General features: G+C 41.8%; 1 protein-coding gene across 2 annotated transcripts in view; it reads left to right on the top strand.

Annotated features, from left to right (window-relative positions):
- CNTNAP2 (contactin associated protein-like 2) overlaps positions 1-20,350 on the top strand; it is a 2,310,676-nt gene that overhangs the window by 1,977,792 nt on the left and 312,534 nt on the right. For both annotated transcript variants that reach the window (XM_011941411.1, XM_011941412.1), the window contains one exon: positions 18,569-18,739. In XM_011941411.1, coding sequence (XP_011796801.1) covers positions 18,569-18,739 — 171 coding nt within the window. The remainder of the gene's footprint in view (positions 1-18,568; positions 18,740-20,350) is intronic.

A 20,350-nucleotide genomic window follows, 5' to 3' on the forward strand; every position in this document is an offset into this window, starting at 1 on the left:
GAAAAATCTTCTTTTGAATCTCTTTTAGCTGAACTTTGAAGAGAAGGATAAAGTAGCATCTGTTTCAGGTGCCGGGGAAGCCCAGAATAAAAAGCTCAGAATGACACAGCTGCATCAACATCCAGTGTTCATTGGCCATCTGTCCCCTAGGAAAGTCTTAAGAGCTCATGCTCTATTTATGAGAACAGCCCAGGATAGTGAGAGGTAGGAAGAAATTGCTTTATAAAAAAGAGTGCCTGCATTCTTTTGCATGTGGAAAGAGCACTAGTACTGAAGCCACAAAACCCAGACGTAAAAATAGAACCGAGTGTTCACATTAAACGTTCTGTGCCTCAGTTTCCCCACATGAAAAGTGGAGATAATAACAGCGCTTGAAGTGAGAATTAATTGAGATAAAACCTGTGTTGAAATACTGCTTAGAACATGGGAAGGTTTTGAGCTACTATTAACAATGCTATTATTGTAGATTTTAGCTATATTTATTAATAACTATGAATTTATAACGTTAATGGAATAAGGATTGGAGAAGAAAAATTTGCTATGGCCAGTGAGAATTCCTTGGAAGAAAAAAGTATTACAATTGTGTGTGTGCGTGTGTGTGTGTGTGTGTGTGTGCTGGACATGGGCAGTTCGTAGTATGGAACACCTCAGCAGCACCCAGGCCTCACGTGTGGATCATACAACCTCAGGAACCTTACTCTTCCTCAGTAAAAATGAGAAGGTCCCTTTTTCCCCCTGTGGCTGCAGTGTGGGTCTAGGATGAGGTCTTCTCTACCTTCATCTGCGTAGTTCCAGGATGGACTTTCTCCTCAAAATCACAGTCCAATAAACAAAAGTAATGAAGAATCTAACTTCCATTTGTATCTTATGAGGAGCATCAAAAACCACTTAGTTTGTAGCATAGCACACAGCACTCTTGAATTCTTTCTGCCATTCCCATGGCCCTCGCTTCTCTACCCTGCTCCTCCCATCCCTGACAGGTCCTGAGCTCTTCCTCGCTCCTCCCTCCTCTTTTTTTTTTTTTTTTTAATTTTTGAGATGGAATCTCATTCTGTCACCCAGACTTGAGTGCAGTGTCACAGTCTTGGCTCACTGCAACCTCTGCCTCCCAGGTTCAAGCAATTCTCTGCCTCAGCCTCCTAAATAGCTGGGATTACAGGCACATGCCACCATACCCAGCTAATTTTTGTATTTTTAGTAAAGACGGGGTTTCACCATCTTGATCAGGCTGGTCTTGAACTCCTGCCCTCGTGATCCACCCACCTCAGCCTCCCAAAGTGCTGGGATTACAGGTCTGAGACACTGCACCCGGCCACGCTCCTCCCTCTTTCGAAGACTTCCTGGACTCTTGTCTTTCCTTCTCCTTCCTCTTTCCTTTTCCTTTTGTTCTCTCTACACTCCCACAGAACAAATAAATCAATGAACAAAACACCTAGGTCCCTCCCACTGTGAATCCTTTCCATTACCATCCACAAAGGTGACCACTGTTAAAGCTAGATGTGAAGGCTTCTAGACGTTAGTCCTTTATTCTGAGCTTAAGCAAATACACACACATACAGATGCATGTATGCATATACGTGTATGTGCATATTATATATGTGGGGTATATACACATATATTTGTATCAGGCACATAAACAATGCACACATACTTATTAGGTTTGTGCAAAAAACTGCAATTACTTTTGCACCAACCTAATATTACTATAATAAAATGGAGCTGTGATATACATTTTATTCTGAAAACAGCTTGTTCCTTAACAACATACAACAGATAATTTACATAGATCTATTTTATGGTTTATGCCACATTGTATCACATTTTTTTTCCAAATGAATGCATGTTTCTCCAAATACATACTGTAATACATTTACACATTGTGGTTGCTTCAATTTTTTGCTATCCAAAACTCTTTATAAACATTTACAAATCACTCACACCATGGAAGCACCAAACTAAAAAGTTCAGTGTGTATGTGTGTGTGTGTGGGGGGGGGGGTGTTCTACTTGAAGTGGAAGGTAAAAGATTAAGGAGAAAGTCAACTGGATTGAAATCAGCAATAAAGCGACCATTCTCCAATACTAAATGCACTTGAAATTTATTCCCCTGCATCTGTAGGTAAATGTCCTTCTGTTCTTGAAACAATAAATCCCCATAAACTTCCCATAAAGTTTTGCAGAAGTGAAATGTGAGATTGGTTCCCTCGGAATCCATTCAGTGCTTTGTTTGTGCACCTTCCAATCTGAATTTTAGAGCCCTTGTTCTTCCTCCAGAGCCCCTAGACTGGGAAAAGGTCAGAATGCAACATGTTTCAAAGCTGCTGTGCTCTTGGTGGCTGCCAGACTGTTGGAGAGAATTGCTTTCAAAACCCAGAGTATGCCACCATCTACTCAGTTTCAGATTAGCGTAACCTACAGCACTATGCTATGGCAGGGGAAGCTATAATCTTTGCTTTCCATTATTATTTAAATTCACTTTTAAAAATATGAAGATTCTCAAACAGCCAGATTCTGAACATGGAGTCTTCCCCATTGCTATCAATGACGTCTAAGGCAAGAAAAGAAGACCAAAACTTCTGTTTTTTCTAACTTTTATTTTAGGTTCAGGGGTAGACCTGCAGGTTTTCATATAGTTAAACTCATGTCACGGGGGGTTGTTGTACAGATTATTTTATCACCCAGGTACTAAGCCTAATACCTAATAGTTATTTTTTCTGCTCCTCTCCCTCCTCCCAACCTCCACCCTCAAGTAGGCCCCTGGGTCTGTTGTTTCCTTCTTTGTGTCCCTGTGTTCTCATCGTTAACTCCCACTTATAAGTGAGAACATGTGGTATTTGATTTTCTGTGTCAGTTCGCTAGGGATGATGGCCTCCAGCTCCATCCACGGTCCCTCAAAAGACGTGATCTCATTCTTTTTTATGGCTGTATAGTATTCCATGGTGTGTATGTACCACATTTTCTTTATCCAGTCTGCTACTGATGGACATTTAGGTTGATTCCATGTTGTTGCCATTGTGAATAGTCCTGTGATGCACATATGTGTGCAGGTGTCTTTATAATACAATGATTTCTATTCATTTGGATATATACCCAGCAATGGGATTGCTGGGTTGAATGCAAAACCTCAATGTTACAACTTGAAATATTGAAGCGGGAAATGTAAGTCAAATCCTAAATTGGCATGCCATGCTAAATGTTATTGTAATAATTTATTAAATATTTGATTATCCAGGCACCTACTTTTGTACCACATTGTGCTCAATACATGTGGAAGGAAGTTTCGCCATTTTGGGTTGCAGCAGTACCTCTTCATGCAGTGAAAATCTTTTATGTTGTGGCCCAGCCAGACCCTCAGTGCAGTTTGCATATAGCTTTGGGGCCTGTAGTGCTGTGATAACCATTGTGAACCCCAAATATCCGAGACAGGTCTCAGTCAACTTAGGAAGTTCATTTTGCCAAAGTTAAGGTTGCGCACCCATGACACAGCCTCAGGAGGTCCGGACGACACGTGCCCAGGGTCTTCGGGGCACAGCTTGGTTTTTTAAATTTTAGGGAGACATGAGACATCAATCCATATATGTAAGAGGTACATTGGTTCTGTCCAGAAAGGCAGGGCAACTCGAAATGGGGAGGGGGCTTCCAGGTCATAGGTAGCTAAGAGACAAATGGTTGCATTCTTTTGAGTTTCTGATTAGCCTCTCCAAAGGAGGCAAGCAGTTATGCATTTATCTCAGTGAGCAGAGGAGTGACTCTGAGTTGTGTCCGTCCTTTGTCCACAAAGATATTCCTTGTGAGGGAGGTATGCAGCCTTTTTTTTTTATCTTAGTAGCTATTGTTTTTAGGAATAGAATGGGAAGCAGGTTTGCCCTAAGCAGTTCCCAGCTTGACTTTTTCCTTTGGCTTAGTAATTTTGGGGTTCTCCTTTCACATCATCCATGCAGCAGCATCTTCTGGTGACCACACCGTTCATTATTCCAGGCACCACTCATGCAGTCTGTCTTTCCCTGATACAAATTCTCAGATTCCTTTGAAATTAAAACTATTCTAAATTTGCATATTGGGTATCATTTCATTCACATTATATTTGTTTTAATTACGTAACACCAAGTTGTAAAACTTCTGTTCATCTTATACAGACTCTTATATGTCCTGTGTCATCAATGTGAATTCCATTTTCAATCCTCACCCCAGGGTGATCACAAGCAAAGCACAGTGTGTCTAAGCTCCACGCTTCACACTACGAAAACAGCAACAGAGACTACCAGTTGCGAAACAGAATCGTTCTCGATCTTGAAAGTGTTCTTTTTATCCTTAAAATTGGAGCATTCGTTTCCATTTTGATGCACTATTTATTTTTATGTCAGAAATTATTTTCACTTAGCAGTTGAATGGAATTTGTTTTCAGGCTTTCTTTCAATAGTATTTCCTTCTTCTTGAGGATATATGAATTCTAAGGAAACTGCAGCACATTTTGTAAAAACCAAACAAATTATCGCACCCCTGCCTACAAAGAAGTCTTTGTTATTTTTCTATTATTATTAAAATATATAGGCCAGATTTTTTGGCCTTTATAGTTCTTTGGTATTTCACAATGCTTCTGTATGATGCTATTGCTTTAAATCATCACAACAACCCTGTGAAGAAAGAATTATTTTTCCAATTTACAAATAAAGAAACTGAGGTCTTAAAAGGCGGCGTTCATTTCCTCATCTCACGTTCTTTGCGCTATGGGTTATTTTGATGCTCCCCTGATCCTGCTGTCCCCTGAGACATGTGGACTGTGTTACTGTTTTCAGCAGGAAAATCACAGCTTCTATTAATAGGACATGTGAATCTTTTTATTTCCTGTAATGAAAAGAGCACAAAAAGGAAACTTTGATTTGTGTAACGTAATTGTATGGATCATATCAACCCATTACCCTGAGTATAGAGCAGTTTCCCAGTTTCACATCCATCATTCTGCTGAAATGGGTGGCTTTTTTCCACATTTTACTCACCTAATGGATTTGATATAAAACCTGTTTTTCTATGGATGTGAGGCTCTGGAGGTTTTGTAGTCTATCAACACATAAAGGCTGCCTGGCATTACAGCACTCCTGCTCTGCACAGTGGTGGAGTGTAGCTAAATGCAGCTCAGTCTTTTACAACTCAGCTATGACCATCCTTCATTACAACAGGGCAGACGATAAAATGGAAACGTAATGCTATTAGATCATGAATTCCAATTATATGAAGGGAGATGGAGGTAAGAGCAAGTAGATACCAAAAGGAGATACAATAAGAACAGAAGTGACGTTCACGGGGCTGGCAGTTCTCAGAGCCATTGTCACCCATCATTGTGGGTACCACCTGAGGACCCCGTGTAGATGACTAGCTCATCAGATATCTGAGAAGGGAAATGCCGAGAGTGTCCAAACGTCCAAATAAATAATGCCAAACCTAGAAGAGCTTGTGTCCATATGGGTTAAATAACGCTTCAATTCCGAAACTGTCGAAAGTAGGCTTTGCAGATGGTCATGTCAAGCAATGATAATAACTGGTAGTGGAATTACCCATGGTTCAAATTTATTTAAAAAACACATTTTTTCATGTATTCAGGAAACACATATTGAATACCTGTGTGTCAGGCTAGATATTACTATTAGAAATATACAGAAAGCACAATCTCTGCTCTCTGAAATTCGCAGCCTAGCCAAGGAGAGGAACACATGAAAGTAATTATAATAACAAGTTAGATGCAATGATAGATACAAGATATCCTAGGAGGACAGGGAAATAGTACCATGCCCCGTCCAGGGATACATCAGAAAGACTCTCTGGAGGAGGTGGCATCTGAACTGAGTCTTAAAGAATGAGTAGAAATCAAGTCCAATGTGGTATATGAACTGAGAGCGTGAAGGGGAGGACGTTGTAGAAAAAGACAATCCCAAAAGAGGAAACAATGCAAATAAAGCTGCATTCCACACACACCATTGTCATGGTGGGAACAATGGTAGCTGCATGTTGCTGAAATACACATTCTGAGGCTAAGAGTAGAAAGAGATAACGCTGGGGAAGCAGGCCTATGCTTACTATGCCATGTCACAAAGCTTGCAATACTATATATTCTGCAAGATATTTGGAATCGTTGGGATGTGATGCATGAGAGTGAAATGTCGGTTTTGCTTTTTTTTTTTTTTTTTTTTTGAGATGGAGTCTTGCTCTGTCACCCGGGCTGGAGTGCAATGGCACAATCTTGGCTCACCACAACCTCCGCCTCCCACGTTCAAGTGATTCTCCTGCCTCGGTCTCCCAAGTAGCTGGGACTACAGGCACCTGCCACCACACTCAGCTAATTTTTGTATTTTTAGTAGAGATGGGGTTTCACCATGTTGGCCAGGCTGGTCTTGAACTCCTGACCTCAGGTGATCCACCCACCTTGGCCTCCCAAAGTGCTGGGATTACAGGCATGAGCCACCGCGCCCAGCCTTGTTTTGCATTTTAGATGGATTTCTCTGTTGACTTTATCAAGGATGAATTTGAGATGAACAGCACCAGAAACAGAACCAAGTTAGGAGGCTACTGCCACATTCAGGCAAGAGACAATGCAGAGCCAAGGCAGCAGAAGGAATAGAGAGGAGGAGACATAGCACAGACTATTTAGAAGGTGTGACTATCAGGCCTTGGGATTGACTGGATACTAAGAAAGAGCTCCCAGGTTCTTGCCTTGAATGGTAGACAGGGAAAAGCTCCACCTTCTGAGATGGAGAATATTGCAGATATAGTTAATTTGGAAGAAGAATGTTTGCTTTCAGATATTTAGAGTTAGATCTCTACTATGCGTTTAAGGCTAAAATAGGCATTTCTTACTGGACAGCTTTACCTTGATGATTTATATTGAAGATCTAACTTATGCATAAATTTGGGAATCGTTAACATATGATTAGTACTCGAAATCATGAAATGGGTGAAAATTACTCAGGAAAAGAAGGAAAAGCAGAAATATTCATCCCTGGGACACAGGAACATTTTGAAGTTTCATTTCTCAGAGTCACCCCCACCCCCATGGCACTTCAGTGTACCACACTCTTTGATAAATATATATATATATATGTATATATATACTTTTTTTTTTCCTACTAAATAGAGATGAGGTCTCACTATGTCGCCCAGGCTGGTCTCAAACTCCTGGGCTCAAGCAATCCACCAGCTTCAGCCTCTGAAAGTGCTGGGATAATAGACATGAGCTACTACACCCAGCCTGATAGTCTACTTCTTAACCTACAGGAAGCAGATATCAATTTGTTTTACAACCTCTAGATGCAAAAAACACTACGCAGTCTTATTTTTACTAAATCAAAACTTTGTTTCTTGCTAAATCTTCTTCCCCTCTTTGCCAGGGTGTAAAAGATTCAGTCTTGTTTTTCTCTCCTTTCTGGAATCAATCACATAGCCACACTTAGGGCTTACCCAGGACAGAAATTTGAGGGAGGACAGGAAGGCCAGAAGTTCCCATGACACACCTAGCTATTCACATCTCCACTTCTAGTTATTAACTTTGAGCCCCAGTAGACCTAGGATTACTCAGGCATACATAATAGCCCCCCAAATGAAACGTGGGAAGTGGTAGAGCCCTAACATGGACAGCCTGAAGAGCTTCATAAAAAAATCCTAGACTTGTTGCCACCCTCCAAACTTGTGAAACACGCAACTGTTTCAACCATTTTAAATGTACCAAAATTACCTCATAAGTACCCTTTATATTTCAATGCACTAATAATGAGATCGACCTAAAAGAATTTCCATGACTAATTAGGAACAAGCCAGTTTTATCAGAAGCCCCAGAACCCGGCTGTAGGTCAACTCCCAGCAGTGCAGGAAGCACCCCAAGTGTTATGACCTTCAGGCTTTCACCAGCATATTCTTTTTTTCTGTGGGCCTCCATCCCCATTCTAGCCCAAAGGACCCAAATCACAGAGAGACACAGGGTGAAATATTTATGTTGTTGACTCCTCCCGCGAACTTGTCATCTGATCATTTTGGGCTGCAGCAGTGGAACAGGCTTGCTGGACGGGAAGAAATGCTGCAGAGAGAGTGGCTGACTCAAACCTATGGACAGCATTTTATTAATAACTTGCAGCCCTTCATTCTAAGTTAAACTTGCCCAATGAAATGAGGCCTAGAGCTGAACAAAGCTCCTCTTACCTAACCTGAATGTACAAAAAAGGTTTAATTAAGGAAGTAATTTTTCTTCCTCCCATAAGGAAATCTTGACAAATAAACTCAAATCTGCATGCAAATGAAGCCATCTGGTTGATTGTTGTCCACAGTCCCCAGCTCACAGGAAACAATAGAAGGCCCTTTGCATAACTCAGAGAATCTGCAGATCTCTAACATTTGGGTCACTAATGATGTTCAGAGTAATTAGTCTCTTCAGAGCTGCTATTTACATTGGAAAGTGTTTGCCATTTACAGCAGAAGCTATAGATGTGCTCCTAGGTGCAGCCCCAGCGTGAGCCATTTGGTGGGCTGAGGAAATCACTGAATCTGGGAGGGGAATGACAAGACCATTGGCCACTGGAGTCAGCCCAGCAGCCACACTCCTCACCAAACTGCAGCCCAGAGCGCCTTCACGCCATCTTCTCCATGTGGGCCAAACGCAGACTCCTCTAGCCACCGTCTCTTCCCCCTTCCTAATTCCCCGTCTCCCCTCTGGGGAGGGAGGAGAGAGGGCAGGGGTGGGCACACCAGCCAGGGCCTCTGCTTCTCATCACATGTCTCTGCTACTCTGCGGTTACCTCCAGTAAACATTTGTTCAAATGCAATTATGTCCATTGCTTGGGTAACTCTGCCTTCTTAGTTGTCAGGTCACTCCTCCTTTCATCAGATTTTTACTTAATGGCTACTCTACAAAACCACGTAACACAGGGCTGGTGCTCAAGGATGATAGCTCTGATTCATGTGTCCTGAATGGAATTACCAAAAAAAAAATAAATCAGTGGAGATGAAGACATAGGGAGCACAGAGTTTTGGAAGCTAGTGAGGGAGCAGAGGAAGGATAGAGATGAAGAGGACAAAAGGGCAGACATGGAGAGGTGGAGAGGAGTGAGCCAGCTGAGGAAGTGACTGCTGCAGGCTTAGCTGTCAATCCTGGGGTTTGCTGCTCCCCGTGGATGGAATGAGAGGACATAATGCTCCGTGAAATAAGCCAGGCACCAAAGACAAATACTGCAAGCTCTCATGCATGTGTGGAATCTAAAACAAACAGACTCAGAGAAGCAGAGAGGAGGATGGTCGGCACAGAGGCTGGGAGGTACAGGGAATGGGGAGATGGTCAAAGAGTACAGTTAGGAAGAAGATGCTTGGTTGGTTGGTTGGTTGGTTGGTTAAGTTCTATTGCACAGCTTGGTGAATGTAGTTAGTAATAGAGTGTGTATATTTCACAATTGCTAAGGATGAATTCCAAATGTTCTTACCCCCCCCTCAAAATGTTAAGTATTTGAGGTGATGGATATGTTAAGTACCTTGATTTAATTATTTCACTTCATGTTAATAAATCATAACATCACTTTGTGCCCCATAAATTTTATACAATTATACATTGTCAATTTATGAATTCTAAAAAAGCATTAGTACCTGTGGTAAATCAGGCTCAGGAGAAAAGCCTCAGGGTTTGTCATCTTACTGTTCACACATTGAATGAAAAGAGGCTCCTCTTCCATCCTTCCCCACTCCTTGGCCAAGCCCTTGCACAGGCTGACTGTAAGTGAAATCAAAGGCTATCAGTGTAGTAGTAAGTAATCACATTTATTGAACTTTTGTTTTGTGCCTAGCACTCTGCTAAGTGTATTTCATGGGTTATCCCCTGAGATTCTCACCATACCCTATAAAAGAGGTTCCACTGTTACTCTGTGCCCAGACCAAACAGGGTCGAGCTGCTTATTCTGACTGCCCAATAACAAGATGCAGATGAACTGGGAAAGAGGAGAGGTTTTGTTTTGTTTTGTTTTGTTTTGTTTCTTTGAGATGCAGTTTCGCTCTTGTCACCCAGGCTGGAGTGCAATGGCGCGATCTCAGCTCACTGCAACCTCTGCCTCCCAGGTTCAAGTGATTCTCCTGCCTCAGCCTCCCAGAGTGCTGGAATTACAGGCATGAGTTTTTATTTCTGTAACTGGATACAGGGAGAAGACCTGGAAATTATTGCCAGATCAACTCAAACTTACAAAGTTTTCCAGAGCTTATATACCTTCTAAGCTATATGTCAATGAGTAAGTGTGCATTTATCTAAAGACATAAATGACTCACTTCTTTTCATCTATAACTAGGATCTGAGTTCTGAAGACCTTCCTCTGGAGCCTCAGTAAATGTACTTAATCTAAATGGGTTCAGATGCTGGGCTAATGACCGTTGTCTTGTCTCCTGCTAAGTCATGGAGGTTTGGGGGAGTTCCTTCAGACCCCTATTAAACTTGTCTGTGGAGGCCTGGGGAGTTTCTTCAGACCTCCACTAAAACTTGTTTAATCCAAACGGGTCCTGTTAAGAATTCTTTCATTATCTTGTCATGTTTCAAGGCCCAGGAAAGGCCTGGGTGGGCTTTTGTTACATCCTAGCCTTTATATAAGGGCACTGGTTCTTTCGGCTTTTGATGTTTAACTTAACCATTCAGTCAGCGCTGAAATAGTTGTTATGGAGGCCTGCATTGGTAAGACCTGGCCTGCCACAATTCCATTGTACACATGAGGATTTAGGAAGGCCAAGTGATCTGCCTCACATCGCCCACTAGCTGGAGATGGTAGAGCCAGAATGGGAACCTGGAGGTCAGATTCCTCAGCCTGCACACGGAAACAGTGCAGGGAAACTTCACCAAGTGACAGCCCAGAGCAGCCCAGGGACTCACTTCCTGTCATCCTTCCCAACCCCCACCACCTCCTCCTGGTAGTACCACCCCGTCAATGCTTCTGGGGCTCTTGCTGGACCCACAGGTGGACTACGACCTCCGTCTGTTACCTCCTTCTCTTCATTCACAACAGAACTTCAGCATATCACAAGTTCAGTTACTTCATTACTGGCAGTAAAGGAAAATCTGTAAGTGCAGACTGTTGACAGGCAGGTGGGAAGCAAGCTGTGGAGCTCCAAGAGGCCCAGAAACTGGAGGCAGGCAAGGGCCAGGCTCAGAGCTGGAGGAATGGTGGAAGGTCTATGTGAGGGTCAGTCACACCCCCGCTCCCCGCTCTGACCCTGCCAGTGACTCTCCTACTCTACCCATGCAGGAAGTGGGGGTTCACACTCCAGACACCAGGCACCAAAACATGAGGGTAAAACTCCTTAATAAAAACAGAGGAAAGATATGGAAATTGACATAATAAGGTTGACCCCTCTCCTTAGCCTTCTTTCTCTCAGTTCCCCAAGCACTGACCAACAGACATATATTCCTCATGAGGAAAGCAGCGGATTCTTCTCTCAAGATATTGAACATTCAGTGACCAAAACAAGTCACAGATACTGACATTAGGGGTCCCTGCAATGGGTCACGGGACTCTCCACGCAATAATGAAGCCCAATCATCAAATTCACTGCCATCCCAGACACACACACTCCAGATTGCAGTCAGCTGTCTAGTACTTGGCTGTTCAGTATAAACAGGTGAGACTCACCAACCATTTAGGGTAATGTCAGAGATCTCATAAAAGAAGGGACCCCAAACTCACAATCCAGGGTAGGGGTGGGTGGTAGGATGTCCAGGAAGAAACAGAGGCAACAGAGAAAGCAGAAGAAAACTTTTGATAATTGATATTCTCGGAGAGACAAGAGAAGATACTGAGATACTGCCTCCAAAAAAATTAGAACGGAGTACTATGAAAAAGGGGACTATCGGAGAACAAGAAATAATACTTGGAAATTTAAAATATGATAGCTGGAATTAAAACACAATGACGGTATTGAAAATAAAGCTGAGGAAATGTCCATAGAAGTAGAACACAAAGGAAAAAGATCAAAATTAGGAACAAAATTAGCAAAAAAAAAAAAAAAACTAACATAAATAGGTGTTTGAGAAAAGGGATCAGAGAAATTATTAAAGTCTCAGATCTGATATGGGAGAAAAATCTATATCAAGGCAATCATGAAGTTCCAATTAAAAGAGTCAAAGATCCTAAAAGTTTCCACAGAGGAAAAAAATGTAGGTTGCATATAAGCCTTCGTAAACAGAAAGCAGTTGCTTTCTCAGTAGCAACCCTGACAGCCTGACAATTTTCTTTCTGGAGTTTCTCAGTTAAGTGTGAAAGTAGAATAATGACTCATCAGAAGAACATGGGTTTAGAAAGTTAACCCTGAGTATCTCTTTTTTTCAAGGAGCTACCTGAGAATGTATTTCAGGAAAACGAGGGTGTAGACCTAGACAGCGGATGTCATGAGATCCTGAAACTTGGGGAGGTAATACCAGAGTGGCAAAAGGAAGTCCCTGCACTAATGGCAGAGGGAAGTCCCAGGACAAGGGCTGAGCAGTAACCCTGAGAAGAACCCGTCCAGGTGGGAACAGAGGAAAGAGAGCCGTAGAAGATGCCTCCAGAGGACAAAAATGTGACTGCAGATGGCCTGATGTGTGTAATGTTGGAAAATTTTTGATAAGAGTTTTACTGCTGTGTTAGAGAATCTGGAGAGAATTCATGGCAGATACATAGAAAAATAAGCAAATGAAAAAAGTAGTTATTGATTTTAAAGAAACAAAATACAAGAAAATACGATTGCAACAAAAAAACAGGAAAATACGATTACATACAAACAAAATGCAAGAAAATACCATTTAAAGAAAATACAATTAGATTTTACTATTTGGCTCTTAAATAATATTACATAGTCCAAAAATATGAATACTGTACTGAATTTAGTTTATTATTATTATTATAGAGATAGTGTCTTACTGTTGTCCAGGTTGAAATGCAGTGATATGACCACAGTTCACTGCAACCTCAAACTCCTGGGCACAAGGGATCCTCCTGCTTCAGCCTCCCAAGTAGCTAGAACTACACCATTATATGCAGCTATTTTTGTTTTTTTTTAAGAGAGAGGATCTCACTGTGTTGCCCAGGCTGGTCTTGAACTCCTGACCTCAAGCAATCCTCCCACTTCAGCCTTCCCAGTCACTGCAATTACAGGTGTGAGACACCATGCCAAGCTTGAATTTCAGTATAACCAAAAATCTGTGATTTGGCTATTTGGGGAGAATATAGAGAAAGGGGCTAGGGAAGCAGGCTTATAAAAGTGCTAAATTCTCATCTTATATTCAGGAAAATCAGTAGAGAATATCTAAAAGGTACAAATTAATAAGTAGCTCCAAAAGTTTTTTTTTTTTTCTTTTTCTTTTAAATACAGCTATTTAATTGAAAGAGTTACAAGTGTTAGAAGGTGTCTCTAAGGAATTGGGAGGGGGCAGGAAGCAGGGAACTGCTTTTTGCTTTAGTCCTAACACCACTAGACCTTTATAACTATGTACATGTAATACTTTAATACTTTGTTAGAAACAAAAATTAGGTTTAAAATGAAATGCTGCCCATCAGCAATAAGCTCAGAAAGTTTGAAGTTTGAATCCCATACTATCTTAGTCCATTCTTGCACTGCTGTAAAAAAAAAATACCTAAAACTGGGTAATTTATAAAGAAAAGAGGTTTAATTGGCTCACAGCTCCACAGGCTGTACAGGAAGCATGATGCTGGCATCTGCTGGGCTTCTGGGGAGGCCTGAGGAAACTTACAATCATGGCAGAAGGCAAAGGGGACGTACATATACCCCATGGATGGAGCAGGAGCTAGAGAGAGAAGGGAAGGTGCTGCACACTTTAAACAACCACATCTCATAAGCACTCACTCACTATCACAAAGACAGCACCAAGGGCAATGGTGCTAAACTATTCATGAGAAACCGCCCCCAGGATCCAATCACCTCCCACCAGGCCCCACAACACTGGGGATTACAACTAGACGTGAGATTTGGGTGGGAACACAAATTTAAATCATATCCAATCCAAATAATCATTGGTCAGATTAAAGTAAGTGGCTGCTATGGAATTTGGGTGAAGATATGATATTGCATTTTCTATTGATGCTTGATTGGGGTTTAAAATGATGATGGAGACCAGCAAGCCTGCCTTGCAGGCCCAGCCCCCTCTCCTGTACTAGCTAGAGGTACCTCCCTGGTTCCTTTTGCCACACGTGATGAGCCCTGGCTTTGCCTAATGCTTCTCATGTGACTGACTCACTTCCAAGCTTGCAGAGCCCTCAGTGTCATCTTGATCATTCTGTAAAGCTTTTGACTCCAGCCCCGGGCTGAGTCTCCAGTCCGTCTCTACCTGCCTCATTATTCTGTTACTGTTGATTGACCCTTCCAGTCTCAGACACTAATTTCTGTTCTATTTCACAACTTTCACATCTTCCTTCTCAGTTTCCAACCTTGCCCCCTCCACTTATGCGTGCTGTCCTGGTCCCTGCCACCTTCTTTGGCACTGTCTTTGCCATACAGTGAATCTCTTATTCCCAGCTTGGCATTCTCACCCATTGTCACTTTACCCTCCATAGCACTGACCTTGGTAGCAAGTACAAATTGCAGCGATTTCAATAACCTTAAGGTTATGATACCATCGGTCTTGTAAATGCGTGGCATTGTTCAATGAAGTCTATAAGGAGTTACAGAAATAAAGTCATGGATAAGGAGAATTATGGTGTGCTAGTGGAAGCAGTATCCAGTTATCAGTAGGTGCTAAAGCAGCATTAGCTTTTATTTATATTTATTTACCATCTTTAATACCCAGGTTACCATAAAGAACATTGTGTCTCATGAGGACTTTGTAAAATGAGTGAAATGGATATAAATGAGAGGGGCTATGAGTCACTTATCTATTGATTGAATAATTATTTATGAGTATTGACTATATTCTGAGGCCGAAGATTACAGAGAGGAAATGTTTTCATGCCAGCTTTCATGGAGTGTATGATCAGTTGGGAGCAGTATCAACAAACAATAATAATGCTGGAAGCTCTTTGCATCCAGAAGCGCTATAAGCATTGGAAAAAGCACTCACATAATCTTGTTATAATAAAAAATCCCAGAGATTGGGCAAGAGATTCCTCAGAACAGGACTCAGAGATGGTTACCATGGGCTGGAGCAGAAGCATCCATGATTTATTACTTGTACCCCACTCACTGAAAGCCTTTAAGCCCACATCCCATCGAGCTTGTTTACTTATAAATTCCATCCATGAACTACTGTATTTATATACTGTACATTACAAAGTATAACTAAAATCGATATTAAAGGACAGCACTTTTAAAATAAATAAAAACAGAAGTTCTAACACCATCTGCCTGACCCCAGTGATCACCCTCGGCAGCTCCTGAGCACGCACCCCTACTTTCATACCATCAGTCTAATCCAGAGTGGAGTCCTCACTGTTGCTGCTGAAGAATCTGAATTTAACAAGCTCATCCAGAGATTTGAGATAACTCGCTATTGACAGCTCCAAAGGCATCATATGATAATCCAGATGTTTCCAGGATAGTGGGAAAAACCACTTGTACAAGGCATGACTTCCCTGTGAATGAGTCTATTCAAGAGATCAAATTAGATTGAAGTTGCTTAGTGAGCATAGAATTAGAATAAATGGAATTGTGGTCTATAGAGATATTTCATCACACTTGAATAACTGATGGAGCTACCTTTCTCCTCTCTGCAGATATTTCTGTCTGAATAACCAGTGCTGGGCCTCAAATAAATACTGACATGTTTTACTTTTAGCTTTCCTTTTTCTAGAATCATTTTAGACAACTGCCCTTCTGTTAATACATTACCACCTCAGAAAATAAGAAGGTACTTGATTGGATTGAAATTTTAAAATGTTAATTGCTTTCATGTCCTGGGGATACAGCCTAAAGAGACAGAATTGCTTTGCTTAAGGCTGAAGTCTGGCTGGGGACTTTGATCTCTGCAGGCTCTGGGGTCCTTAAAGGGCTCTCATCCAATTAGGATGAGCTGAATCCTTCTGGCTCCGGGCCTCATCTTTATTCCCTCCCAGCTTCAGGACTCTGATGAGCGAGAGCATTGATTTAGGTTTTCTCACAGAGGTGCACCTGAACGCCTCTTGCTGTGTAGTAAGCCAGATGTTCAGCGGGAAGGAAGGCTTACCCTTGATAAATAGCAACTTGAGCTTTATAAAGCGCCTTTCTCTTCCTGTAACCAGTAGCCTACACTACTACATCATACAATATTCTCCTCCCTAAGAAGAAAGTAGCCTATTTGCCTATTTTCTCCTACTGAAATCTATGATTTTATAGTTTGTTTAAAAAAAAAATAGCGGCTGAGTATGGTGGCTCATGCCTGTAATCCCAGCACTTTGGGAGGCTGAGGCAGGTGGATCACCTGAGGTCAGGAGTTCAAGACCAGCCTGACCAATATGGTGAAACCCCATCTCTACTAAAAATACAAAAATTAGCCTGCCATGGTGGTACATGCCTGTAATCCCAGCTACTCAGGAGGCTGAGACAGGAGAATCGCTTGAACCTGGGGGGTGGAGGTTGCAGTGAGCTCAGATTGCACCACCGCACTCCATCCTGGGCGACAGAGAGAGACTCTGTCTCAAAAAAAAAAAAAAAAAGCTTAAGACTGCACTAAGAACAGGAACACAATAAGAACAGTTTTTACCCTAATTAAGATATTTACAAACATATTTTGCACTAGTTTTCTGTTTATGTATTGCCTGTGACAGTAGTTAATAGGGACGCCATTGGCTGAGACAGCTTCAGAGCCCTGGATACCTAGGGAAGCAAGTCAAACCCTCTTCATTGTAAATACTGAAACAAAGCTAAGCTTATCAGCAATCAGAAACCACCACGTAACCTCTAACTAAAGACTTTCCACATTAACCAATCAAATGGTTTCTTTGTCTTGCGTCCACAAACACATTTCTCTGTCTCCAACTCCGCACCCCAGGAGACAACTTGGATTCTGGTACTGCCCAGTTCACGAATCACTGAATGTCCAAATAAACATGATAAGATTTTAATATGCCGAAATTTATCTTTTAACATGCCTGGGGACTTATCTAGATGTTGCTATATTCTAGACATTTCTAAAAGCAAAAACAAACAGCATTAACTAAATAAGACCATATATTAATATTTCATGATTTAAAACTATGATTTAAGCATGGCTGAACCAACACAAAGTAACTTTTATTTGAAAATAATAGCTCAATTTAATACTGCATATGTGTATAATTTGCATAAAAGGAAGGAAAAATATCATTTGTGTATGAATAGAAACTAACGGAATGCACTTAGTTGATTCGTTGTGTCTTTTGGAGAAAAGATATAGCAAATACTGTGTTTTTAAAAAAGCGTACATTTGGGGTTTGGTATTAGAGCTAAAAGTTTTAGTAACTGCTTTAAATCACGCCCATATATTTTAGTCTTTAGCTATGATAGTAAATGTACTCAGACATGTGCACATTAAAAAGGAATTTCTCCCCTGGAGATTAAGTTGAGAGCCAACTCTTGATCCCATATTAAATTCTTGGTCCATCTGTCCTAATGGAATCTGAATAATGCAGTTTGGTGTTTTTATTGCATCCTGTGAGCTGCTTTTCTCCTGGAAACACTGGCTGATCTGTCAGGCAATGAGTGGGGAGAGGCAGCTGGTACAATCGCATCTTCTCCAAGAGCTCAAGGATAGAGGCTGGCTGAGAGCCATTTGGTGGGCTCACTCCTCATCCCCATATCATACAACAACCCCACAGGCCAGAGCCTACCTGCAGTCCCCAGGAGGAAGTAGGAAGGAAAGAGAAGGCAGCTCGCCTCTGGGAGTCTGGCGCAGGAGAGGTGAGGAAACTGCCCTAGCCTAGCCTGGTCACTTCTGCCTTGTTCCCGGCTCCTCACCTCTTCCGGGCTTGTCGGTTGTATTCCTGAAGCACCTGCCCCAGGTGTGTGGGTGGCCGCTGACGCGGGAGTGGGCGCTGGCTCTTCCAAGGCAGAGGTGGATGAAAAGCAAGAGCAAAATACCAAAAACTTTGTTCTTATTTTGTCATCCTGAGGTCTATCTCAGATGCTGTTTGCACCAGACCCAAGCCACCAGTACATACACAGGAGTTCAAAACAGCCCCCACCCAGCCACACAGTAACCCCAGGGGCTTCCCCCAATTGTTACATCCATTGGCATTTACTTCTTAGAGTCCCATAGGAATCCTTGGTAGGAACCCCAACTATATCAATCTTTATTATTATATAATTATAAATTATTATTATATATATTATAAAATATTTTATTGTATAATTTATAGAAATTCTAATATTTAATTTTATATAGATTGTGTATATTAATATTTTAAATATCTTTATACATAAATAAATATTATATAGACACACATATAACTTTTGGAAAGTCAAAAATATATTCGTGGAGATTTGGTCCAATGTTGTTCAACAGGATGAGAGAAAATAACGACTATTGCTAATGGTGCTCATTAAACTCAAGAAATGGGTGTCTGTTACATGACTAGGCTGATCAGGGTGTGAGTTCACCTGATTTTTTTGTTTTCTTCCCACAGGGAATTATTGGAATGCCGCCTCTTTCCCAAACCCATCCTCCTACCTGCATTTCTCGACCTTCCAAGGGGAAACTAGCGCTGACATTTCTTTCTACTTCAAAACGTTAACCCCCTGGGGAGTGTTTCTTGAAAACATGGGAAAGGAAGATTTCATCAAGCTGGAGCTGAAGTGTGAGTATTCAGTTCCTTGTCAACTCATGGGGAGCCACTTTCGTCACCTCAGGGTGGTCCGGGCCCTGATTGTGATTCAAACGAGAAAGGTTTCCTTTGTTCCAGCAGCAGGACTAGAGGGGGACACACAAGCCCGAGTGTGGGCCCCAACCTCAGTCCCTGTCTTTGGGATGCTCTCAGGGAAGCAGGCGCATCCAGATTCTCAAGCAGTTATTCAAGAAGATGAGAGAGAACACACTGCCCTCAGAATGTGGGAGAGGAACGTTTATTTACAGCTTCGTGTTTTCTGTGGCTCTTTTCCAAAGAGACGGGGTCAAAAGTAGACGAGGGGTGTGTGCATTGACCTGAGGAGCAGTGAGTGAGGGAAATCGTGTCAAGGAAGACAGGAATGATAACTAGTGACATCCACATGAGTTCAGGAGGCTGCAGAGACCACAGGACCGGGTGATTCCATGACACAGAGTCTGCCGGTTTCCTAAAGAGGACCCACACCTGCACACCCTCTAGAAGTGAGTTCTGGATGTCATGTACTTAGCCAAAGATACAGAGACAAAAGAGGCAGAGCTAGAGAGGATGCTGCTTAGCTCAGCTCAACAGCCTTGGAGCAAACACCATAAGGGGGCATTCAGGCTTGGGGAGCTCCGTGGGTGGAAGGTGGGGGTTCGCTGCACAAGACCTAAGTACAATGCTTGCCCTACCTAGACCCTTTAATCATCAGGGCCCCAATTCAGCTTTTGGAAGTTACAGTCCCCTGACTTCTAGGCTAGTTGATTATTTGCAAATGTTGAACTCCATTGGCTGTGAGAGTCAGGGAGACCATAGATCAACCACAAGGACGAGGCCAGGCTATGTCCCCAGTTCCTTTGCAAAACCTCAGCCTTACGCTCAGCATATCAAAAAGTCTCACTTCCCCAAGTCTGTCCCCTTTAACTGACTGCTTATGTTCCTGGGTCTTTTCTGAGATTAATCCCAAATCCATTTCCCATTTCTGCTGAAATGTTGTTGGATTCACAGTAGCACTCTCAGGTTCAATTCCACACCGTCAGGTAAATTGCTTAATCTCTTTGAATCCTAATTTTCTGATTTATAAAAAAGAAATGCTAATTTGTGGGGTTGTGAGAACAGAATTTAGATATTCATAAAGCATTTATTTCAGTGTCTAGTAGTTACTGTAATTATTATCTTCCAAGGATGCTCATGGCGGATCTGATCTGAGCCAGGTCTGAGAAAGGGAGACTGAGGCTATCCTGGTCCTAGAATTAAAATTAATTAATTAACTAAAATCCCCCCTTTACTGAATTATGGATAAGAATAATTGAAAGGGAATTCTCGCTTCCCTCCGTTAAAATTAACTAACTGAATCAAACTATTTTTTGACTTCTACATAAGTCGGATCAAATTTTAGAAAGATTTTATGGCCACAAAAGAAAATTACCAGTTCTATATTTGAGTGGTTCTGTAAGTTTCTATAAAAGTGCTTGGATTCCCCCGTCTTTATTTTATGTCTTCATGTTTTCTAAAGCCACGCCTGGGTGGGAAGGAACACAAACCAGATAGAGGGACAGCAGGTGTTTCCACTTGGCCTTCTAATTTCTTCTTCTTTTCTCTTTT

Source organism: Colobus angolensis, unplaced genomic scaffold (assembly GCF_000951035.1).
Source record: "Colobus angolensis palliatus isolate OR3802 unplaced genomic scaffold, Cang.pa_1.0 Scaffold2, whole genome shotgun sequence".
Classification (NCBI taxonomy): domain Eukaryota; kingdom Metazoa; phylum Chordata; class Mammalia; order Primates; family Cercopithecidae; genus Colobus; species Colobus angolensis.